Consider the following 25,271-nt stretch of genomic DNA (forward strand, 5'->3'; position numbering starts at 1 on the left):
ACTCAACAGAGCTAGGCTGGTGAGTTACGGACATCCACCTGGAATCTTCCAGATGAGCTCATTGCTGAGTGAACTTCTTACAACGACCCTCCCTGGAGGGGTGGGCGGGCGTGCATCCAGGGGAGGGATTCCTTAGGATGGACAGAGGCCATTCCGTGTTCTCCTTCCCCCTGTAACCAGCCTCTCTCCGCTCTGTTCACACAGATGCCCTACCCCTGTCTGTGACATCCTTGCTGGGTCATATTTTCTATGTCCAAGGTGGCAGAAACGAGAGGAAATGTGGGCTCTGCTATGTATTTCTGGAGGAAGAACAGAGCTCTGCCTAAAGGCAAACGCTGCTTCTCATTCCGTCCCTGCAGAAGTTCAGGTGGGAGCGCAGCCCCTGACTGAGTGGATGTTGATGCGAAGACTCTCTTGCTTCCCACATGTGGTTTCTAAAGGGTTAAATGGTGGCCCTGCGTCCTCTTTAAAAGACAACACTCTTGCAGGAGGTCGGGGCTGTTGAGGGGCTGCAGCTGGGGCCCTGGCTTGAGAGGACCCAGCCCCTACACCCCACCCTGCCAAGGCTCCAGCCGCTGGAGTCCCTGGCCCGCCTCTCCCCGGACACACGGTATCCTTCCAAGAGGTGGAAGTTCGCAGGGCGCACAGCTGAGCCCAGGCCATCGGTAGCTGTCCCCACACCTCCCACGTCAGCATCCACTGGATGCTAGCTGTGTCGGGCCCAGGACCATCACGAAGCGCCCCCTGCCTTCCAGGATACGACTGCGGGATGGGACCGGGGGAAGGTAGGGGTCCCCGGCGTCCCAGGAGGGCTGCCCGTACGGCGGGCCTCAAGGCCGCGGCCCAGGCCGGCGCACCCCCTCACCCCTGCGTGCCCTCTTCCCTTCTCTCAGGCTGCCTTTTACGTGGCCCCGAGATTAACATCCCTGTGAAGTCCCGCAAACAATGCCCGCTGTGCGGGGAGATGAAAGTCGGGCCGCGGATGGTGGGGAGCGATTGAAGTCCCCGAAAGGTGGGGCCGCGGGAATCCGAGGGCAGATGGGAGGAGATAAAGCCAGGTGAGAAGTCCCGCACGGCCTGCGCCTCCGTCTGCCCCCCCAAAGCCCGCGACCCAGTACGTGGGGGTCGCAGAAGGGCGCTGCACCCTAAGTCCCCGCCGAGCCAGCCCTAGGCCGGGCGGAAGTGGCCGCTCCTCCTGCGGGACCCGCCGGCCCAGGCGCTCGCTGCCCTCCCCGCCTGCGCCCCAGGCCTCGACCCCGCAGGTGCACCCCGCGGGCCCGGGTCCCACCCCGGCCTCGACTGATGTTCTCTCTTCCCAGGCTGGGGACCTGGGACAGGCGCGCCAAGTCCCCTGCGAGGATCCTCCCAGGGAGCCGCACTGTGCGCACCGGCACTGGGCCTCCAGGGCGAAGGCGCCGGGCGATCCAGTGCCCTCGGTGGTCACGCACACCCCACTCCAACCTTCAGGGCTTTTCCGAAAAGGAACTACGGCCCTCTGACGCCTAGGCCGCAGCTCTGGAGCCGAGCCCACCCTCGATGCAGGACAACCCCGGGAGCGCGCGGTGGGCGCCTGAGCGCGCCGTCTGCGCGTCCACACCCGCGGTCCCCGGGGCTCCCGGGCGGTGCAGGAGCCCTCCCACCTCGGCCCCCAGATACCGCCGAGGGTAGGCTTGCCGGCCCAGAGGCTGTGGCTCCGCCTTTTCCTCCGCGCTGCGGTGGCGAGGGCAGCGCAGGTGTGAAGGGTCACGTCTCCCGGTCTTCAGGCCTTCAAGGAACATTTTCCAACTCCCCCAAGGAAACGGGGGGCGGGTAGTCTCCCCCCTTCTTCACGTCTCTGCTTTGCGGTTTTGTTTCTACTACTTTGAGGGTGGGGGACAAAAAGCAAAACTTTCTACATAAGAATGTCTCGGCGCACACAGTCCGGCAAAGTGTTTCTTCTCCAGGGCGCTTTAGAAAAACCCCCTGTCCTGCTTTCTGCATGGTCAAGGAGCAGAATAATGAAACCAAAGACTTTTATTTTATAAACCACTTGATCTTTGCTTGGGAAACTCTATTAATTGAATGGGTTTGCCTTTTTTGCCAGTCCCCTTTATCATTATTTATGGGCTTTAAATTGTTTAAAGTTCCCTTGACGTTCAATTTACAAGTTTGGGGACTTTTTTTGTTCTGCCTTTTGTCCTGGAGAAAGACATCGTGTTGGAAGTGCTTTGAAAAGCCAAACATGAGAGGTTGGCAATGAAAGGGAAGCGGGCGAGATCCCTTTTAATTCCGTCCTGTTGGTGAATGGCTCTTTTACATAATTGCGGGAGCTATTTCAAAGCCAGCCAAGGGCTGACTTCACTTAGAACCACATGGAGTCTATTTTGGGCTTTGAGATTTAAAAAAAAAAAAAAAAAAGCTGAATAAAATAGTTAAAAAAGATGAGGCTTCAGTGCTTTCTGCTACTTGCAAATTGGTGTGTCTGATGGGGAATTTTACACAAGCACCTCTTTGTAAGTGCGTCTTGGGCTTGGGAGGGACCGTTCTGGGTTTGCTGGGTGTGAATCCCAATTGCCCTTCCATAAATAAAACCCATCCCCAGCTATTTCCCAACTATTGCCAGGAGCAAAAGCTGCCGCAATGACCGAATGATCAGGCCACTCAAAGTCCCTATAAATTAAAAAAACTCGGTTGCCAGAGAAACGAGCCTGTTCCCTGGGTTTGGGCGGCAGGGCCGGAGCGCCCGGCCCGCTAGGCCTGCGAGTTTCTCCGCACCCACGGAAACCTGGGGCTCCCACGCTGCCCCCTCTCTACGACCACCCGCGACCTCGACCCCGGCTGCAGCCTGGACGCGGGAGGTTCGCGGTGCTTCCTCCTGCGGGCTGGACTCGGCAGGCCCACGCAACTTCTCTGTATGAATATTCATTTACTTGTGCATTTCCCATTTTACACCCAGCCTCCACACACCTGCACGCGAACGCTGACTGGAACAGCCCCGAAGCATGGAGACAACTTAATTACCATCACTTTTACTGACGTCTGAGATTTTAAGTGGCTTAATACGATCTTGACACCAGCTTGGCACCCGCAGAAACAAGTGCCCAAGGGTCTGGGCCAACTTCTTCCCCGCGGGAGGTTCCCCGGGAGAAAAAAAGTTCGCTCAAGTTGACTTGGAGTTGAAGGACCCAGATGTACCTTCGGGTGCGTCCTGCCTTTTTCCTAATCGGCGGGAGGGGTGGTCGGGGGGCGCCTCATAAAGCAAAGTTGCCAAGGTCTGTGCCGGGTAGTTTCCTCGCGCAGCCTGGGCCCAGCACCCAGCGCTCTGCTGTTCGCTGCAGTTCCGAGCTAAGCAGGCAGGACCTGAAGGATGGTGAGGCCATGTACCTGTCGCTCGCTGTCCATAAATCTCTCCGAAGAGCCGAGGAAAAACTCTAAAGGCTTTTATTATCCGCAAACCCCACGCTCTGAACGCTTTGCAGGTAGCTGAGGTGCCCCGAATGAATCTTGTTAATCACGGCGAAACACAAGGATCCTTTTATGACGCGAACAGTCGTTTTCTAAGCAGTTAAGCATTAGATGAGAAAAAATTACTGCATTGCATTCGAGAAAAAGCACACTAGTAAATAAAATTCATATTGATGAGAATTCTCTGAACTCACTAATAAAAGAAGATTAGTATTATAACCCCCGCAGTCAATACTTTCCACAGCAATTTATGGATGCAAATAATATGCCATCAAATTATTTCAAGTGTAGCTATAATTCAACGGACCTAAATCTTCTTGCTGAACTTTAAATGTAGAATTATCACCAAAATAATCAAAGGAATTTCTGTCTCGGAGGGTAATCAGGCGATGGAAGTCCCTAGAACAATATTTTTACGGCGAAATAGAAGTGGATGGCAAACCTGCCTGGGTAAAATGAGTAAGAGCTTACACAGCAGGCCAGCGTCGAGCAGCAAGGGGACCCGGCTGCAGCAACGTAAATCACGGAGGGAGTCGAGCGTTTTTTCTAGTATTCAAGAAGCAAGGTACCCATACCCGAGACTGTGTGCCTGTAACTGTCTCATAATGAGAGGGAGTATTTATTATGCTCATAAAGGAATCAGCCGTTTGTCCGAGGCTTCCTTTTTTTTTTTTTTCCTTTTCTTGTTTTTCTTCTGTTGTAGGAGTGGGGAAAGAGGGACAGAGCTTAGAGGCCCCAGCGACACCCCTTGCCCCGTGGATCCCCACGGGGTTTCATTTCCCCGCACACCGCCTAAGCCACCTCGGGGTCTGGGCGCGAAGAGAGTGGAGGCAGTACCCGAGCGCCCTAATGAATTCCTTTCAAGCCGCCTGCTGCCGGAGCCATCTATTACTGCGGCCTGGAGTGGGGGAAACGCTCCGGAGACGTCTTTGTCCGGGTGGTGGTGGGGCGGGGAGGAGGCCAGCAGGAGGAGGGAGGCTGGCGGCGGGGCCGGAGAGTTTTCCCGGCACTCCGGGGCGCCGAGGAGACACCCTCCCCTTCTCCAGCGCCCGTTGGGTGGGCAGTGGGTCCCCGGCCAGACTCGCGGGCGAAGAGGTGGTCGGGAATCAAGACGTCCCCCGGGGGGCCTTGGGGTTGGAGCGCTAGAAAGGAAGGGCGAGAAAGGAGAGCCTCAAAGAATCCGGTCGATAAATTCATAAAGATCGATTTATCTTTATCTCCCAATTAAATGTGCTTGTAAGTGATACATAACACACGTCCAACACGGACCAACTCCCCAACCACTAACTCCTCGGCGTGAGCTGATTTTTAATGACTGATGTAACAATGCCCTTCTCTCCTCTCCTCACGAGCCCGGAGCTTGTCGGTCTTCCTGGGAGAACGTCTAGACCCGAGAAGTTGGAGCCGAGGCTCTGGAGAAGCGTGGAAGCCCAGCGCACGCGGGCGCGCTGTGCACGGTCTGCCCTCGTCACGGAATGACCCGGTTTTAAACAGAACACAAGAGCTGAAAGTTTTTATGATGGAGAAGGAGATAAGAACATCCCCAGCCTGCACTCCCTTCCCGCCAATTCCCTTACTCCCAAATTCTGGGGTTTTACCATTGTCCAGACGGGGGAAATCTCCCGAGGGAATCGGCTACATCCTGCAGTAGGCAAAGGGGAACCGCGCGCCCTCGAGTCCTGGCGCTGGAAACCGGGCGGTGGCAACGGGGTGGGCGCCCCCCTCCATTCTCAATGTGCTTAATTACCGCCTATTTACAAAACGCAGCTTTTATTTGAGCAAACATCATAAAGCTTTCATCAGGATAATCTCACGTTATACAGTCTGGAGGCACAGCAACTCCCCCCCTTCCTCCCCGAGGATGGAGCAGATAAAGGACTCGCTTTATTATCATAATTATCGTGGCTGTTATTTTGGTGCGCGCAGGCAAAGTGTGTAAATAGGTGCGATGATTAAGAATGTCATGAAAAATGAGAAGGATCGCTCACGGGAGGGCCAAGCTTGGGATGGGGGAACTGGTAGCCTCCCCGCCCCGCCAGGAGCGCGGTGGGGGAGGGGCGTGGGGGTGAGCGAGCGCACCGAGCAACCCGGAGGGTTCCCCGCGGCAAGCAGGGGCGGCTGGCAGCCCAGGAGCGGATCCGGAGGGGCAGGACCTTGCCCTCAACTCCGGGAACGTCGCCGAAGCAGCACACAGCGCTAGGGTGAGCCGCTGGCAGGTTTGTTCCAGCGCATACATTATCGAAATAAAACACGCCTTAGCCCCGGAAGCTGCCCTTGGAGGCGGCTTTGAGGCTGCCGGGCCTCGGCCCTGGAGCCTTGACGGTGCCAACGGCCCCTTTTCAAGTTTGCGCGGCGCGGGTCCCGCGCGCAGGCTCCGGTTCTCCGGCCCGCGAGCTCCGCCCGTGGCGCCTACAGCCCGCTAGCGCCAGCCCGGGTGGAAGGGGGCGGAGCCCCGCTTCATCCCCGCCCCTTTTGGAGCAACCAATAGGAGGTGGCTCCAGGCCCCACGTGAGGCGAGCCCGGCCAGGCAGCATGCAAAATGTGAATGAGAAAGAGGAGCGCGATTTAAAGGTGCTGCCGGCGCCGGACGAAGACAAGTGCGCCAGCATCGCGCGCTCCCCAGGGGCCCGCGGGAGGCGACCGACTGCGGGACGGACAGACAGACGCACCGACGGCTGCGAACCGGGGCCGCGGACGCGACACGCACGGGCTCCGACGGGCAAGCTGCGGACAGCGGCTCCAGCGAGCCCGCGGGGCCCGGGAGCCCTCGCCACTCCGGGGCGCACGGCCTCAACCGGCGCATCGCCTGCACCCGCACCCGCCGGGCATGCAGCGGGCCCAGGGCTGAGGGGCAGCGGCGTCTGCTCTCGGGATCCGGCTCGGCCCCTGCCCGGCGCACCCAGCTGTGCTCACGGTACCCGGCGGGCTTCCTGGCGGCGGCGCGGGGACTTTTCGCCTCTCGCTGTCCTCTCCCGAGCGCGTCTATGAGCGCAGCGTTCCCGCCGTCGCTGATGATGATGCAGCGCCCGCTGGGGAGTAGTACCGCCTTCAGCATAGACTCGCTGATCGGCAGCCCGCCGCAGCCCAGCCCCGGCCATTTCGTCTACACCGGCTACCCCATGTTCATGCCCTACAGGCCGGTGGTACTGCCGCCGCCGCCGCCGCCGCCGCCCGCGCTGCCCCAGGCCGCGCTGCAGCCCGCGCTGCCGCCCGCGCACCCTCACCACCAGATCCCCAGCCTGCCCACCGGCTTCTGCTCCAGCTTGGCGCAGGGCATGGCGCTCACCTCCACGCTCATGGCCACGCTGCCCGGCGGCTTCTCGGCGTCTCCCCAGCACCAGGAGGCGGCGGCCGCCCGCAAGTTCGCGCCGCAGCCTCTGCCAGGCGGCGGCAACTTCGACAAGGCGGAGGCGCTGCAAGCCGACGCTGAGGACGGCAAAAGCTTCCTGGCCAAGGAGGGCTCGCTGCTTGCCTTTTCCGCGGCGGAGGCGGTGCAGGCGTCGCTAGGTGAGTCGGTCGCGCGCGCGCGCGTCCTGGGCGCGGGGGCGGGCCGGTTCTAGGTTCTCGCCGGGGCCTACGCGGCAAGGCCGAGCCCCCGAAGATCCTCGCCCCTGTCCTCCCCTTCAGAGAAGCGGGAGGATGCCGCCGAGCTGCGTCGCGAGGCCCCCGGGGGACATTTAGAGCCACGCAACAAGCGGGGGTCTCCGGGTGGGGGGAGGGGTCATTTAGCGCCCCCGGCCGGCTGATGCGCAGGACAGCATAGCTGTCTGGCGTCGAGTTTGGCTAGCCGCCCCCCAACCCCCGAGCCACGAGCTGGGGTCCCCGGGTAGGTTTTAACCTTACGGGGAGGCTGGCCGGGCTGTGTCCAGACCTATGATCCCCCTTCTCCTCCTGGGATAACTGGATCCCCGGGAGGCTGTGAATATGCTTGTGTCTGTGTTGGGGTGTCTGCTGTGAACTTCTAAAGCTACAAAACTTCCTTTTTCATTACTAATATTTATGTAACTTATTATTAACTTATCCCTCCAATTAGTAGTAATATTACTAACTTATCCCCCCAATAAGACACGGTCTAGATCCGCACTTTTACGCCGCCACTTTGGCATTGGAGGTCAGCTAAATTTTAACGGGGTGGGGGACAGGATGAATTGTGAGCTCCCCTTCAGTTCTCACCCGGCCCCTACCTCAGGGACAAAGCAGACACTTTCTCGGGCCTCACATTTCCTGTTACTTGTGCCTTGAGCTGCCAGAGGCCCTGAGGGTGCGGAGGAGGCCTGGCGGCCCCTTGAGTGATGGTTCTGGGCAAAGGGCGGTCGCCTGTACTGTCTTCTTTTCCTTGAGCTTTCTCACGCCACCCCCACCCCCTACCCCCGCCAGAGGCCAGGAAATCACAATGTGTTAATGTCACAGAAACACAATCCGCTGAGGGGGGAAATGCCCAAGTGGCAGTGGGAAGGGGAAGGCAAGGCTAGTGTGCGAAATGTAATAAAACGCCGTTTGGTTTTGCTTTCAGTCGGGGCTGTCAGAGGGCAAGGGAAAGACGAGTCAAAGGTGGAAGACGACCCGAAGGGCAAGGAGGAGAGCTTCTCACTGGAGAGCGATCTGGACTACAGCTCGGATGACAATCTGCCTGGCCAGGCGGCTCACAAGGAGGAAGACCCCGGCCACGCGCTGGAGGAGACCCCGCCGAGCGGCGGCGCGGCGGGCAGCACCACCTCCACCGGCAAGAACCGGCGGCGGCGGACTGCCTTCACCAGCGAGCAGCTGCTGGAACTGGAGAAGGAGTTCCACTGCAAAAAGTACCTCTCCCTGACCGAGCGCTCACAGATTGCCCACGCCCTCAAACTCAGCGAGGTGCAGGTGAAAATCTGGTTCCAGAACCGCAGGGCCAAGTGGAAACGGGTGAAGGCCGGCAATGCCAATTCCAAGACAGGGGAGCCCTCCCGGAACCCCAAGATTGTCGTCCCCATCCCCGTCCATGTCAGCAGGTTCGCTATTAGAAGTCAGCATCAGCAGCTGGAGCAGGCCCGACCCTGAGGGTCCAGGGAGGGCCAGGGCCTGGACCACCAGGGAGAGAGCACAGGCCGGAACCCACTACAGACTGAGCCACGTCTGAAGCAAAACTCACAAGTCACCCTCCAGCGTTGGACGTCCCAAGCAAACCGAGAGTATATTCATTAAAAAGGCTTACAAGACTGCTTTGGGAGGGGCTACGTTACAGCTAAAGACACACTAAATATTTATTGTACTGTCCTACTTTGTATATAGATATCTATATAAACTGGATCTCAGCTGCAGTATTTTGAAAGTTATAGGACCAAACTACCCAGTAATACTCTCCATTCACATTCCAGAAGAAAACAAGTCCTCCGCTGTAATCCGCCATGCATAGCAGCCACCTTTCCATACTTTTCCAAAGGTAAACATGACACGCAAGAACAAACACTGGGGTTTACACTTTTTATTTCTATTTTGGCTTTTTTAGTTGACCAAAAAGCAGACATTTTGGGGCACCCTGGAAATTTGCTTTGCTTTAGTTTTGCCTGGCTTTTTCTTCTTGGGGTTGCATATCTGCTCTGAGCCATGTTTGAAGCACGCCTCTGTTGTGTTTAATTTATTTCAATGTAGCTTATTTTCTTATAAGTTATGACATTTAAACAATCTCAGTCTTGTGAATAATAAAAAAAGGAGAGAGGAAAATAATGCAATGCCTAGGTCTCATAAGTATGTCCAGATTTGGCTGTTTGGTGGGCTCCACTAGAGTGTGGCCAGGTAGCTGGCGTGGGGCCAGTACTGGAAAAATGTCCCCTGTCCAGGCCTCCTCAGGCTGACGGGACGTGAGCCACACTGCACCTTTCCAGGTTTTAAATTGTACAGCAAGATATCTAGTTGGGTTATAAATTTAAGGAAAACTAATCTTCATCTTAGAAACCTACCGTCTCCCCAACCTTGCACGGCCTAATCAATACTAGGAGGCTGGCAAATTTCGGTCAAAAGAGGGAAAGCCAGTGCGGGTATTGGTGACTTTACAAACTCCGGAATGTCTAAATCGACCGCAGCCAGGAAGGAGACGCGTTTCCTTACAAACATCCCCGACCCGAAAAGAAGCAGTGCTCGCTCGGGGGCAGGGCCCAGCGCCCATAAATCAGGCTCCGGCGTTATCTTCCGACAGGAGCAGAAACTCAGCCGAGCTGGGCTTCCCGGCAGCTCTCAGCTGGGAGGTGGAGGCCAGCTGTGAGCGCAGCGGGCCGGGCACCTCCCTCTCCGGGCGGGGTCGGAGGGGGCGGGACCCGACTACAGCCCCACTGGAAGGGCGCCGGGGCGGTCAACTGCACAAAGCGGAAAGGGGAGAGGAACGCGCAGGCCTGCGGGCTGGGAGCCGGTTCATCCGGGTGCTGGGAGCTGGGCACCTCCCCGCCTAGGTAGGGCGGCCAAGAGGGCGCGGGAGGGGCGTGACGAGATCCTAGTCCCACTTCCCCGACCGCCGGGTACCGCGACTCAGAGCGCGGCCCATTCGGCCTACACCTCCCGAGCCCGACGCGAACTGCCAGGCCCATCGGAGGTTGCCTTGGATAGGCCAGGGGTGACCCAAGGGTGTGGAGCGGGCGAGCGAGGGTGAGCGCGGTGCCAGAGCTCTTGGACCGCCAAACCAGCAGCACGAAGAGCGAAGAGAAGCCAGGGGCTCCGCCAACCTCGGCCTTGTGAATGGAGGCTGGGGCGCGGGTTGCAAAGCGACCGGCACCCACCGCGGTTTTCAGCTCAAAGAGGAGGGGAAACGAGTCGCCGTGGGTCATACTAATACTGAGTTTATTTATATGGCTTAACACCCGGTCACTTCCTCGCGGCGGAAAGAAATGGGGACCCAAGCCTCTGTCCGAACTTCAGGAGCAAGATGAGGGACTCGCACGGCCGAGCCACCGTTTCCTGCCGCGTTCCCAAGATTTCCAATGGCAGAAAATGGCCTAGTCTTGGTTCTTGAAAACAGTAACATGGAATGGACAGTCCGAGGGCCTCAACCGACGCTGCGGGACACCGACAGCTGCGGTTCCTTGATGATCCTCACCCAGCACCATGGGGCATGCGGTGGGGGGTGAGCCCGGGCCGTTCTCCACCCCTCCGCACGGTGTGCAAGGCCCGGTAGCTCTCCCCCCGCCCCCCATTAGCACCGGCGAGCGAGCCTGGTTAGCCGGTTGGCGTCATCAGACCGGGGCAGGTCCTCACCGGCCACACGGCCTAGGAGACCAGCAGACACCTCCCCCGCCCCACCTCCCACTCCCACCCCACGTCCCGTCCCCCGGCGGGATTATGCGCCCCTGGCGAAACTAGCTGGTGGTGCGGAGTTCAGGCCCCAAGGACTGGGGCGGGGGGGGGGGGGGGGGGGGGGGAGGGAGGAGCGCCCCCACCAGGCACCCTGGTCTCGGGGAGGAAACCTGAGTATTGAGAGCGAGGCACTCCCTGAAGATCCTGGAATGCCCCCCACTTTCATATAACCTTCCACCATAACAGGTGCAATCCCTACCCATCTTCCCCGCAAGCACCTGGTAGGGATGGAAGGCACAGAGGGGCCTGGAGCCTTGGTTTACACAAACCCCGAGGGAAAGTGAAGCGCCCTAGGAAGTGGGGCCACCTTCAGGGAGCCCACTCCTGGGCCCAAGCTCCCTGGCTCTCCCTGGCTGCAAGACCCTAGCCCCTTGGACGCGAGGAGGAGAGGGCCGGGGGATGCGGCGCCGCCTAAGCCCCTCCACCCCCCTCCGACCCCGGCCCTCCCCTTCTCCCCAACCCCCGAACGCCAGGGCGCCCCCGAGAGCCCTGCGCGGAGGCCAAGGCCCGAGAGACAGGCCGAGGGGAGGAAGATAAACAAGCGGCGCTTGATGGCCGCTGTCATCATGGCCGTCATCATGGCTTCCATTTGGCTGCCTAATGAGTCACATCACAGGCAGAGAGAAAAATTGTCAATCGCCCGGGCCCTAATGAATTTTTTTGCAAATTGTAATCAAGCCAGGCCGTCTCAGCTGGCTGATTAATGAGACCCACGAGGCTCGGCCAGCACCTCAGCTTTTTATTCCATCCCGTCTTCCCTGCACTAAATTAACAGCAACTTGTCTGAGCTTCAAATTAACTCCCAATGATTAATTCTGATGGGGGGGCCTGAAGAATAGCTTGTTCTAATAGGCTCTGGCCTGAGATGCTGTTGGAAATTAATACACTTCCCCTTTGGCTGCCGGCTTTAATCCAAGGTTGGGTTTTGACATCACTATATTTGTTGTTACAATAAATCCAACTTACATCTGCAGATCAAATAATTACGCTTGGGAGCACCGTGGATCTGCGCCCCCCAGCTAAGTGCTAGGGCGCCTTGCAGCTGCCCTGCACCCCCATGTCCACTTACCCCACCGAGCTGGGGTCCAGAGAGGTTGCAGGAACAGCCAGCCAACCAGGCGACCCCCGGCCGCAGTCCCCAGGGAGCAGGGTGCCCCCCACCCTTTGGAGACCCTAGGGTACTTAAAAAACCCATAGCCAATCTCCACGTTCCAGGGGCAGGGCCCACTTCAGAGTGGTCTTGGGCCTCAAGCATCCCCCTCCCACAGATGCCCACAGTGGCTGGGGGTATACTCGGGAGCGACCTGGGCCAGCAGAGCTTGGACCTTCCCCAACCCCAACCCACTTTGGAATTTTCGAGATTTAGTGCATGCTTTCTACTCCGTTTTCACCTCCAGTGTCCAGCCCCCAACGTGGTTCTTTCACAGGTTTTTGAAGCTTAAATAGGGTGGGAGCGGGGCCTCCAGACCCTCTGGAGATGGAGTTTGTCTTGCAGGACCATCCCGATTCAACGGTTGTCTGCAGGCAGGGCGATCCCCTCTCGGTGCACCTGCATTCCAAGACATCCTTTCTCTTGGGGTCAAAGCCAGCTCCATCTTGCGTCTGTTTGTTCCAGCTTAATTGGCTTAATCATCTCAGTTGTGTCTGGCAAGCTAGCACAAGGTCTCCGCGTCTGCTCCCTCCAGCCCGGGCCTGTCCCAAGCGGAACTGGGTGCTGTCCCCTTTGGCAAGGGGTTTCGGGTGCGCGGGAAGCCAAGAAGGACACTCTAGCAGGCCTGGGGATCTCGTCATCCCCTGGCTCTCTCCTTGGGGTCTTCCCAGTTCTCTGCGGCCACCCGGAGTGGCTGGAGCGCGCATGTCCGGCGGCCCTGGCTGCAGAGTAGACCTCGATGCCCTTTCCCTTCGCCGGGACTTGCGTGACGACGGCGCCTAGTGGCCTGCCCGCGCCCAGTCACGGCCTCCCTGGGAAAGAGCCTTCTGTGCATGCGCCCCTATTTCTGTCCCGTGGGGCCCCCAGACTCTTGAAGCGAGCACAGCCAGAGCAGGCGACCCGCTTGGACCCCCTGCCGTGCCAGGTCTTCCCGGACCACCATAGCGCAGCGGGGGCTCTTTCTCCCGAAGCTTGGCGGTGGGGCTGACGGGTCTAGGGGGGTGCTGCAGATCGGGGTCTACTGGGGGCGGGCCGGGCAAAGGGAGGCGGCATTAATCTTCATTTGGGGCCCTTCTGGTGTAAACAGGAGAAATATGATCTTGGTAACCGAACATGAATGCAAATCACACCTTCGGAGTAATAAAGCACCTGAAACCCCGACACACAAAAGCAACACCATATGTATGAAGACAACCTGCATAAATTATAAATTACATCATAAAAATTGATTGCCTATTTGAACGGTTAAGAAGTGAGAGACCTAAGCGGACTTCCGCGCTCCCTGGCTTTGGGGAAAGGTCAGGGGGCACAATCCCCTCGACTGGCAGCGGACCGGGGTGACCGGGCTCAAGAGTGTCCCGCCAGCGCTGCTCACCAGCCTGGTTGCGGCAGAGGTGAGGAGTCACTTGTGAGGTCCGTGCTTCTGGGGCGAGAGGCGCCACTAGCGCCAGGGCTGCTGTGGGTCAACGCCCAGTCTGGATTCCGGGGACCCACCGGCCCCTTAGACCCAGAGAAGCCGCTCCTAGATCCCAGGCCTTCGGGTCGGCGCTAGGTGCCGCTGACCTGGAAGCGGCTCGGACCTCCAGCTCAGACCTAAAAGTCCCTGGAGCGCCTGCCTCCCCACGGAATCGGCTCTGGGACAAACAGGGCTTTGAGTGCGCGCGTACGGGCAGGCGTGTGAGAGCGTGGAGGGTAGTGTGTGTGTGGCTGTACGAGTTCCCTCTCACGTCTAACCCCGCTTGGCCGAGTTTCCCCGTTTTCCTGGATCCCGCATAGCCCAAAAGTCTGAGCGGGATGGAAAAGCCGAAAACGCCGCTGCTAGCGGAGCCAAGCTGAGCGCCCTCTGTGCGCCTGCGCCCCTGGGCTCCCTGCCTGCCGCCTGTGCCTCCAGCCCCGGACGCCCCCGGGCCCCCCTGAGCCTCTGCGCCCCGCCTGTCCCTTCCTCACCGCGCCCCCGGGGCTGGGCTTAGGCCCCCACACGCCACGCGGCAGTCCACACTGCCCTACCCGTTTGGCCTCTCAGCTCTGCCCGCGCACTCCCACCCCCTACCAGGCGGAGCCACCCACCGCGGGTCCCTGGGAGGACCACCTCCGCGGCCCGCATCTGCCCCCATCCGATCCGCGGGTCTGGGCTCTGGCGGCCCCTTCTGCCCACTCCCACATCCACCGCCACCCCCCGCGATCCAACACCAGCAAGTTTACGGGCTCCGGCCTCCCCCCGTCCGCAGCAGTGAGGCCCGCCCTGCACGCCCGGCCTGCGACATTCCTGAGACTCGGCGGGCGCGCTCCGGGGCTGCGGCACGCGTTGGGCTTGGGAGAGCAAACAGGCCGGGGCAGAGCACACCAGACGCACGGAGACCCCAGTCCTGCCCGAGCCGTCGTGCGCCCCGAGGGAGAAAGGAAGTGGAGTCGCACTGGGGACCCCGCACTGGAGCTCGAGGGAAGCAGGGAGGCCTTCGTGGGGCGCGGCCGCCCGTCCCGCGCGCAATGCCCGGCCCCTCAGGCCTTGGTAACTAATTGTCCCCGGACTAGAGACCAAAATCGGGGCCTGCGCCCAGAGCCGGAGAGTGGCCTAGGGTCGGACTTAAACCTGGCGCAGCGCAGGGCCTCGCCCGCGGACGTGACGCTAGACGCCCCCCACCCCGCCCCGCCCCCCTCCTGCATCACTAGCTTTCCCGCCACTGGGTCCCTTGCGGCCTTTGTCATGCCGGTCCGTCTCTGGTGTGGCCGCGCGTTGTCTTAAGGGGTCGGCCTCCCAGCTTGGGCCCCGTGGCCGCCAGAATGACAAAGGCTGAAATGGGATTACACCGACCTGATCCCATTGAGCACCCCTGCCCCCCTTCCCGACTGGACGTGGGCTGGCTCAGAGGTCCCTCCCGATCCCGCTCTGTCCTCCCCCAGCCCGACTCCCGCCGATGCACCTGGCTCGACTGGCCCCCCGAGCACCGGAGGGTTTGGAAGTGGCCGCCTGACCCCTGGCAGGGAGCGAGGCCCTGGCTCTGAATGACAAAAGCGAGCCCGCCGCCCTTCGGAAGGAAACCGGGGAGGGGCTGACCGCACCGGCCTGGATGGGCCTCGCTGCAGGCAGGAGCCACGCAGCCCCCTTATTGGGTGGTTCTGTGTCGCAGCTTCCGGGACACCTCTCTCACAGCGCCAGCCAGGTAGTTGGGGCCTGGGGTGCGAGTAGGAACAGGCCTGACCCTGTACCCAGAGCTTTATCTGCCCACCTGTATCTCACAGCCCCGGGGGAGGCTCACTGTCTGCAGATGTAGCAGCCAGACCTCCGGAGAGGGGCCTCGGACAGGGTGGCGTTTGTGTCATTGGACCAGTCCAAAACCTGATCTTTCTCACTCCACAAGCCTTGGGCACTGAGGCCAAAGCCATCGGCACATAGTCCAGGCCTGGGGTCAGGGCAGAGAAGGGATGGGGATGGCAGGGAGGAGGGAAATTGCAGGCCGAGCTCTGACCATGCTCCCGGGTGGATACGGGGGTGTCGGGTGAGGGCTGGGGCTGCCTCCACCCTGTTTCAAGTTTCCCTTTTTTTCTTCTCCTAGCAGAGTCCAGCATCTTTATTTGAAATTGGGTAGATCTTGGGGACAAAGACTAAACAGTGCAAAAAGCAGTTGAAGGGGAGTCACATCCTAGTAGGGACTCCCCTTCCCTAACCTTGACCAAACCATTTCACCCATCTGCACCTTGTTTTCTTCACCTGGTGACCTGGAGTAGGGGTCCGACCTGCGAGAAGGCTTGGTTTCTGGGGCGCTCAAAGGCTGTAGCAGGGAGGAAGAGCATGGTAGCATCAGGGCCACAGTGGCAGCCTGCGCAGGGCCTCGGTGCCCACCTTTGGCCTCAGTCCACCTACGTCCCATCCTTGGGTGATTAACTCTGACCTCAGTTTCCCGGTCTGCACCAGCCTGGCGGATCAGAGCTGATATGGGCAAAGGGCACCGGGTGGAGCCGAGCAAGCAGGGTGCCAGCAGTAGCTACAGCTCCCATCTTATCCGTATGGAGGCAGGCTCAGCTCAGGGCCACTCAGAGACCAGGGCCTTGCAGGCTCCGCCCCCTCAGCCATTCTTCCTGTGGGTTTGGGTCTGCTGGGAGTCCTCAGGAGAGCCCTGCCACCTGCCCCGCCCAGGTGTGCCCTGCCGCAGCTTACCGCCTTTGCTATTCAACTCCGTCCTTTTTGGAGACAGTCTGAAGTTGGCAGCACCCTCTACACTCACTTGGCAAACAGGCTTCAGGTCCTGAACCAGTGCCCTCTACCCTCCAGGAGCCCAAAGTCTGTGAGGGAAGACAGTGGGCCAGTGGCCACTGTGCCAAGAGGCACCTCAGGAGGATGGCGCCTCTCCTCTCCAGCACATGAAGACCATCTCAGCTGATACTCTGCCCGTAAAACTGATGGCCTCAGTGATGCACACGTGCTGTCTTATTGGACCTGCTGTGATATCCTAGACCCAGGATCGGTGTCCCAGGGCCAGCCTGGGGAGGGGGCAGGAGTTCTCCGCCTTGTTCCTAGTCTTTAGTGTGATGCCAGCAGGGGAGGTCTCGGTGAATGTGTAAATCATGGCTCATGACGGGAAGTCTCATTTCAGAAAGGACTTCACCCTAATATTGCACAATTTCTCCTTTGCAGACACCCATCTCCCTCCCAAGGTGTCTGGTGGGGTTACTCAGAAAGCTGGCAGGAGCCCAAGCATCATGGAAACTAGGATAAGCATTTAAATGCTGTGGTATCACTATCCTTAGTGAATCTCCAAGTTGGGAAAAGTCAGGCCAGACTAATTATCCCGTTTTCCAGTGATGTGGGGCACTATGCTGCCTGATCCCAGCATTCGACCTTCAGGTGACCACTGGGAATGTTTGTCTTATCAAAGCAGTCATTTAACATATATGTATGTGATTATTACTTTTGGATTTTAGAGTATTGATCATTTTTTAAATGTTTATCAATAGTTTGGAAGTGCATTTCCATTTTCCATGACCATGGATGGAATTTTTCTCCCCATTATTTTCGTATTTCAGCATTTTGAAAGCTATAAATTGCCAGAAAAGAATGATAATCGCCCATATTTAAATGAGAAATTGTTAATTTGGGATTTATAAAAGACTTTCCTTAATGAATAATAGTGAAGACAGATTTGTCTCCCTGCCTCATTTTGCAAAGTCACATTTGTAAAGTCAGGAGATTTCCGTTTTTCCCTCTAATTACTCTCCCCTGCAGAAGGCAGTTCTGCAGTGAGGTGGAGGCCACCCCAGGATGAGACAAGTGGACAGCACTGGTGCCCTGTGTGCCTGAGAGCACCTCTGGGGACTGCTTGCTCCGTATCCTAGTGCCACGTGTATGCAGAGGTTTTCCACCCAGGCGCTTTCACAATTCTTTGTGGTATGGGGACTGTCCCTTGAATGCCAGAGGTACAAGCCAGTCATGAGAAGGCCAAAGTGCCTTTGAGGAGAGTGGAGCTGGCCCCAGTTAAGAACGCTCCCTCTGGTACTGTGCTAGGAATGGGGGACCCAACAGGCACTGGGTGCAGTACACACCCTGGGGCACTCAGAGATCACATGTTCCTCCACGCAGATGCTGTAGTGGCTCTGGTGTTCCCGCTCCCTGGAAGCCTCACCCTGCTTTGGAAGCCACAGGAGCAGGCTCACCTGAGCTGAGCAATTGCAGCCAACCATAGTGGGGCGGCTGCTGTCGGGTCCCGGCACTCAGGGTACCTGGGCTTAGAGAGGACAGTGAAAATGGGCCAAGTCCACCTCCTGAAGGCTCTCTCTTCCCGAGACACCCCCGCTGCCTGCAGAGGTTGGGATACCGCCTCTTGACCAGCCCCATTGTCTTAACGCTCAGGTCCCAAGTGCTCTGCAGTGTGCTTGGGGCACGTGGGCCTTCACGGTGCTGTGCGCGGCAGCCCCGAGCTCTGGGGAGGGCTGTGCTGACCCTGCTCTCTGCCTGATCACTTAGGCCTTCGGAAAGCTTTCTCAAAATGAATGACTGCATAATAACAGTAAATACCAAGAAGACTAGTCATTCCACCCTGTATTACCACCCCAGCCAAGGAAATGGAGGGTTTATGGTCTAATCTGGAGACTTTAGCCAAGGCCTCGGTGAGTCCACAATTTCTGAGTAAGAGCATGTTGAGCCTGTCTCGGCCAACGTCCAGTGCTTTCACAGCTTTAGCCGCGGGAGTTTGATAAAGCTCCTGGGAGATTCTCGCACTGACATGATTTCTTCTCTGCAAGGCTGCCTTCGTGTGAATGATGATTTAGTAAGATGTGCTCCTGCCCTACTCCAGCCCTTGGCTCACACCCCCAGACTCTCCCTCCAGGTGGAGGGGTCCCAGACCTTGGCCCTGCCCCTCCCTCCCTTGTCCTTACCTCCAGGAGACCCATCAGAGGAGCCTGGAGTCAGTGGCGGAGCCACGGGGGCTGGTGAGGGCAGGACTGTAAAGACGTCAGTGCTTCCAGAATCACCCCTTTACTTCAATGCAATCCTACCTGGAATCCCAGGAGAATTATCTGAAACTTGACTGAATGGTTCTAATATACATCTGGAAGGAAAAACAGGTGAACATAGTTGGGGAGTTTTTAAAGACAAGCATGATGAGGAGGGGCACCTGCTTCAATAAGAGCAGACACCTAACGTCCACGCATGCCAGGCTTTCTTCTGAGCACTTGACATTTCTTAATTGAATCCTCACAACAACCCTATGAGGGAGGTATTATGTTTAATCACATGAAACTACTGCATTGTGAACCTTCCAAGGGGCAATTTTGTATTACTGTCATCCACATTTTGCAAATGAGAAAACCAAAGCACAGAGAGGTTAAGTATGGTCCCAAGGTCACCCAGCTCGCAACTGGTATATTCAGAATTAAAATCGAGACAGGCTGGCTACAGGGTTAGTGTTCATGAGTTTACATTATATAATCAACAGATTATATACTCAGAAATAGACTTTATAATATATGAAAAGGTAATCTCTGATAAAAAGAAAGCTTCCCAAATTAGTGGAAAATGAAGAATTACTGCATATATGTTTTTGGGGAAAACTAGTTAATTGGGGAAAAAGACAGAATAGATCTCCACCTGCCACCTTACCACAGATCAATTACAGGTGGATTAAGGAGTTCAGTGTGTAGAAGGAAACCTTCAAAACCCAGAAAAGAGGATTAGCTGAATAATTAATCTGCTGAGTGGGGAGGACACAAGGAGAGAATAGCAAAGCTGTCTACATAAAAAAGTTTCAGATCATGTTCATTAAAGAGGTCATAAACAATTAAAAAATATAAGGAACTAGGAAAAATACTTGTCAGAAACATGACAAGGTGGATTAATTTATTTCCACATAAAGAGCTAGAATAAAAGGGACAGGCAGTTGAAAAGGGCACAGCTGGACAGTTCATGGAAGGCAAACAAGTTCATTGATTCCACAAATGTTTATGGGGACACTTAGGACTTGTCAGACAGTGTTGTGGTCTTGGGATGGAGTTCGAATTCTTGGGAGTGAGACTGACATGAAACAAACCAAGAAAAGAATGCAGTGTAATGCCAAGCGTTGTGAGGACATATTGGTGATAGGAAGGAAAGTAAGGCAGAACACAGAGGTAGGGGCTGGAAGGTGCTCTTTCAGATGGGGTGGTCAGGGACAACCTTGCTGGTAAGGTGACAGTTGGGTAGCTTGCTAAAAAGAAGTAAGGGAGCAAGAAATGCACAGATCTGGGGGAAGAATCTCCCAGGCAGAGGGACCACAAGGTAGCCAGGAGCTTGATCATGGAAGGTTTTGGAGGCTCTGGGAAGAATTTTGGATTTTATTTCAAGTGATAAAGGAAGCCATTGGAGGGGTTAGAACAGAGGAATGAATATTTTTTTCCTTTATTGCCAATAAACATATAAAATTGTTGAAACTCAGAGATACAAATGAAAACCAAAATGAAGTAACACTGTAATTTTTCAAATTAGCAAAATTTTAAAAATAATATGAGAATTTTTAATATAAAAATTTTACCCCTACTGTAGTGAGGTGGACATTCATTCGTGGTTGAAGGAAATATATCCATTCAATAAATAAGGATTGAGCCAGCTACCGTGAGCCGGCTTCCAGGGGCTGGGAAGACAGGGCTGAACAAGAGAGACAAGGATCCATGATCAGGAGGTAGGCCACATTTTTTTCTTAGTTGATTTAAAATTTGTTAAAAAATAAGCAATAAGCCTTACTATAAAAAATGAATAGGAAAACCACTACTATTACTTTTATTTAGCATTATAAATAATCAGTAAGAAAAGAAAAATAAAAGGCTTAGGATAAAGAGGGGAGAAATGAAAACATGCTTATGAAAGAACATTTAAAACAATTAAAATATAAGTTACTTAAGAAAAATTATAAAACTTTCTTGAGAGATACTAAAAAACATCAGAGTACATGGAGATACCATGGTTGTGGATAGAAAGTGTCAGTATCATTAATGTATCAATTATTCCCAAACTGGTTTGTAAGATTCAGTATGATTCTACTCAAAACCCCAGGAGGATTTTTGAAGTACTTAGGTTAAGAATCGCCATGACACACATGAAGAAGGAAATCAGGTGGAGGGGTGTGTCCTGCAAGATATCAAGCCTTGTGAAGTTCAGGTAATTAAGGAAGTATAGTATTGCTATGAGAATAGATAAATCGAACAGCAAAAGCGATGAAAATCCAGGGACATAAACCCAATACATACATGAAAACTTGCTGTCATCACAGAGTTTTCAATAAATAGTGCTGAAGCATTTGGTTATCTCTCTCCAAGCAATTGATCATTTCTCTGAAAGAGATGAGACTGCGTGCTTCCCTTGTACCACACACACACAATTTAATTACTAAAAGATTAAATATATTGATGCAAAAGACACAATTTTTAAATTTGTAGAAGAAAATATAGAAGAATATTTTTTCTAAGGGGAAATGTGTCTTCAAAATCCTTAGAAAATGCCCTGTTCATCAAGTGACAGCATTAAAAAAAAGCCTAAAACTAGAAGAAAGTCTTTGTAAGGAATTGGTATAAAGAACAATGAAAGCAAAAAAGGAACAGATTAATCAGTTAAAAATAGTAAAGAAAACCATAGGAACAGGCATTTCATAAACATGATTGGTAAGTAAATTTATGAGTATATGCTCACTTTTGTAATGAGGGAAATTTAATTAAGGTCACAGTGAAATACTATTTTACATCCATCAGACTGGCAAAAATCTAAGTCTGACAATACCAAGTGGTTGCAGAAATGAGACCTGGCACTCTCATACACAACTGATGGGAATGTAAATTTGTACGACCATGTTGGAAAACAATTTGCCTGTTATATTGTGAGGTCAAATGTGTATAGCCACGTGGCAATTTTACTGTCAGGTATATATTCTAGAATAGTACTCTCAAACCGGGTGCCTACAAAGATTCTCCAAGGAGTAATGAGAAACTGATGGTTTTAAGGGGCCCTATTCAAACAAATTTCCAAATGTCCCATTTTCTACATTTTCTCTTTTCATGAGGCACCCTCTTCCACTTTCCCTTCACCATACCTAAATATTTTCTTTGCTGTGTCACCCCAGGTTGTAAAAAATATTCTAGACTGTCAGACAGAAGTACATTGAGAGATACCTGTGTCAAGGTTGAAAAGTAAATGACTGATTGTCTAATAAGATAGTTGCAAGTCAGGCAGTTTCCAATTCATTGTTTTCAATGACATGGAAAAGGAACCAATCCAGTTATCAGCTGGGACATCATTAAACGTGTTTCACAATTAGACGAATGACATCACAGATGGTTAAAATTTTAAAAAATCGTTGTATACACAATTCCATTGCAGAGACTTGTAACAGTGATCAATAACTGACCTTTCAGGATACTAATATTAGGGTAAAATTTTGGGGAGAGAGTGGAATAAAAGTATGATTTCAATTTTTAAAAAAGGGAGCAATATAAGACTTCTGAGTGTTTAAGAGTCTGTTCATGTCATTTTAAATGGAATAATGATACGTACTAAGTTGCTATGGTGCTTGTATTCCACTGGACCCATTTTTAAACGGTGTAGCTTCAAGCTGTAGGAGGTTAACTGTAAAGTGAGGTAAATGAGCGTGAACTTAGTAGCCATTAACCATCAGATTAGGTGTAAGTCCTGCTTTATATCTGTGACAAGATTCCTTACTTTTTTACATTCCTTATAAAGTAGGCATGATGTTAAGTATAGTGTATTTGGAATACAATAAAATAAAACTCTCTCAAGAAATTAGAAGATGCTGTATTTTATTTTAAAATGTTAATATTCACAATGTGCCAAAATTGCACTCTTTTCAACTCTTAAACTTATGATTAAAAATTGAGATTTCAACTTTAAAAGATGCAAGAGGATGTGTAGTTTTTTCAAATTCTTTTAGAGAGTGTGTAAGGGGAAAGTTGGAAGACCAGGGTCCTAGAGAGATTTTGAACACCTGTGCCGGAAAAGTGAATGAGAATATTCTTGGCAGCCTGGTTTATGATGGTAAAACCAGAAACTTAAATCGAGAAGAGAATGAATAAATAAATTATGGTATATTCACATTCCAGAACAGTACAAATGCATGAACTTCAGTGACACACAACAGAGATAAATCTTGGGAAGTCTGTTGAGTGGAAAAGAAGATGACTCCAGTTTTATAAAGCTCAGAAACAAGCAAAACTAATGTGGTATGCAATTAAACTATTTTTTAAAAAGCAAGGTAACAATTAGCAGAAAATTCAAGAATATTAAACATGAGATAGTAATTATAGCACTTAGAGAGGGGGGCCTCTGAGAAAAGGAAAACAACGTGTTTATTGCATAATAATCCTACATTTCATGTAGTAGTCAAATCTGTCTATTTTTTCTAAGATTTTGTCTCTACATCTTGATAAGCAAGTCTTCTCCAGGATTACAAAAAATATTCCATAGATTTCTAGTAGTTTTGTACTTTCTGATTTTTTTTTACACTTCATTTTACTGTATTTGGAGTATATTTTTGCCTGTGGTGAGGTAAGAATCTAAGTATAGTTGCCGTAAATGGATAGTTAGTTATCCCTTCCCAATTATTAAATAATTTATTTTTTCCATTGATGCAAAATACTACCTTTATTATATTGTAAATTCCCATGTATCTATGGATCATTTTCTAAAACTGAGGTATAACTTTGATCTACTTGTTACTTCCTGTTCCAACACCATAACTTTAAGTTTTGTAGTTATTTTGATAATCCAGTACGATAAACTCTTCCTTACTGTTCTTCATTTTCAGTTTTTTCTAAGCTAATGTGTCACAGTTTCTTTTCCAAAGGAATTTCAGAATTGTCTGTTCAAATTATTTTAAAAATCCATTTGGAATTTTGATGGCAAATGCACTAAATTTATAAGATATTGGAGGGAGGGATAACACCCTTTCTGCAGGATTGTGGCTTCCTCTCCTGTTATTAAGGTCTCTGCCATCTTTCCATAAAGACTTAGAATTTTATTCATAAGGTTTCATGCATACTTTACATAGGTTTATTCCTAGATATTTAAAAATACTAGTTGCCATTATCAATGGGAACTTTTTTTTACATGAAAATTTCTGTTTAATGGTAACGTTATCAGAAAGCAATTGACGCTTTAGGTGGGTTTTGCCCTTCCTTTTCCAATATTTATGCCCTCCCCCTCTTTTTTTCTTGGCTTATTGCGCTGAAATCTAATAGGCGGCGTGCTCCCTGAGACACGGATGGCGGTACACCTCCCCGTGCCCCAACATAGGTCAGTGTTTTGTGTTTTATTTCAGAAACTGTTTTTTTGTGTGTGTGTATGTGTATATGCATCAGGATACATAAACAAACAAACAGTATGGAATCATATATGGAATCATATTATCCTGTACCTTGATTTTTTCATTTAGTATACCATGGCCATTTCCCCACAATTAGAACATTTTCTAGAGCTGCGATAGAAGGGCCTGGATCTTGTGGCCATCTGCCTGCTGTGCTGTACCATGGTCTGTATTTTCTCTAACCAGTTCCCTGCTGGGGAACATTCTACGGGTGTCCAGGCCTCTCCTGGGATGGTCAGGGCTGAGGGGAGCACCTTTGTTCTCCCGAGGCGCACATTCCCAGGCCTCCCTCTGAGGACCCACGTTGAGTGGCCTGGCCCAGCCCCACCTGCTCTTCAGTGCAGCCACCTGCAGAGCGGCTGGGCACTCACTCTCGGTGTTGACATCCAGGAATGAACCCGTTGTGCCCACTCCTGAGCACTTGACACCTCCCCTCTTGCCCAAAGCCACAGACTTGCCAACACACTTGGGAAGGACAGCCAGCTGGTGCAAAGGGGACAGGGGAGGAGGTGGGGAGTCGGGACCTCTCGAGCAGGAGGGATCTTGGAGGCTGCTGGTGGCTTCGTGGAACATGGCTCTTCCCCTGGATCATTGGCCCTTGGCAGAGTGACCTGTCCTGCCTCTGCACGGCCAGCACGGCACCGTCCGCCTCATGAGTCCTTCCAAACTGGCTCCAGGCTGGCCTCTGACCATGAAACCAGGCCCAGGGAGGCCGGCCATCAGCAGTGTTCCCTCTGCGGTGGCAGACAGGGACCCTCAGTGCCCTTCGTTTGGAATGAGCTGCAAGTGTGGCCAGGATGGTGGGGAGAGGCCCTGGCTTCATGGCTGGGCTGGTCCACCACTGTCACCAGGAGGGACATGTCACTCCCTGGGGCCCAGGGCCCAGCTTTGCCCAGACCTGCCCTCCTGCGTGGCTGTTTCTGTCAGCTCTGGGGGACCCAGGTGGTCTAGACAGGCCCAGATGCCCCCGGGATACCAGCCAGGGCCCCATCCGTGAAGCCAGCTCCCTGGGGACCACCGGGGAAGAGCCCCAGAAGCCACGGAGACCGCCCCTCGGGATGCCAGCACCCCCAAGCTGCTGGGCGGGGTGGGCGATCCGGGCGGGAGGACTTCATGTGTGCACTCGCTGCCCAGGAGGGGAGGGCGGTTTGGGGAGGATGGAAGATGGGGCTGAGGAGAGGCAGGGGCAGGGCATGACCTCTCCTCCCTGGCGTGCCCACCGGGGCCTCCGCGTTCTGGTGACTGCATGAGGACTGAGGGGCCGGCCCGTGTCCTGCTCTGGACCTGGGTGCTGGGCAGTGGCACACCCAGAGCCTGGCAGCTGTCCAATAGGCAGCCTGAGCCTGGGGATGGGACTGGAACTGCCCTTCCTGATCCGATCTTCAGTAACAGGATGTTTAGCTGGGCCCGGATGGGCACTGCACCTCCCGCCTCCTTCCGACTTGGATGTGGACTCGTGGCTGTACATGTAACTGAGTCGTTCCGAGGCAGGACCTGAGAAGCCCGGGCCCGCCGTCGCC

The 25,271-nt window shown here is 53.8% G+C and overlaps 1 protein-coding gene across 1 annotated transcript; it reads left to right on the top strand.

Moving 5' to 3' along the window:
* Window positions 1–5,994: 5,994 nt before the first annotated feature.
* GBX2 (gastrulation brain homeobox 2) lies at window positions 5,995–9,124 on the top strand. Its single transcript, XM_036901064.2, has 2 exons — window positions 5,995–6,951; window positions 7,958–9,124. The coding sequence occupies exons 1-2, from the start codon at window positions 6,429–6,431 to the stop codon at window positions 8,479–8,481; spliced, it is 1,047 nt and encodes a 348-aa protein (XP_036756959.1). The 5' UTR covers window positions 5,995–6,428; the 3' UTR covers window positions 8,482–9,124.
* The last annotated feature ends 16,147 nt before the right edge of the window (window positions 9,125–25,271 follow it).

Source organism: Manis pentadactyla, chromosome 6, assembly GCF_030020395.1.
Source record: "Manis pentadactyla isolate mManPen7 chromosome 6, mManPen7.hap1, whole genome shotgun sequence".
Taxonomy (NCBI): Eukaryota; Metazoa; Chordata; class Mammalia; order Pholidota; family Manidae; genus Manis; species Manis pentadactyla.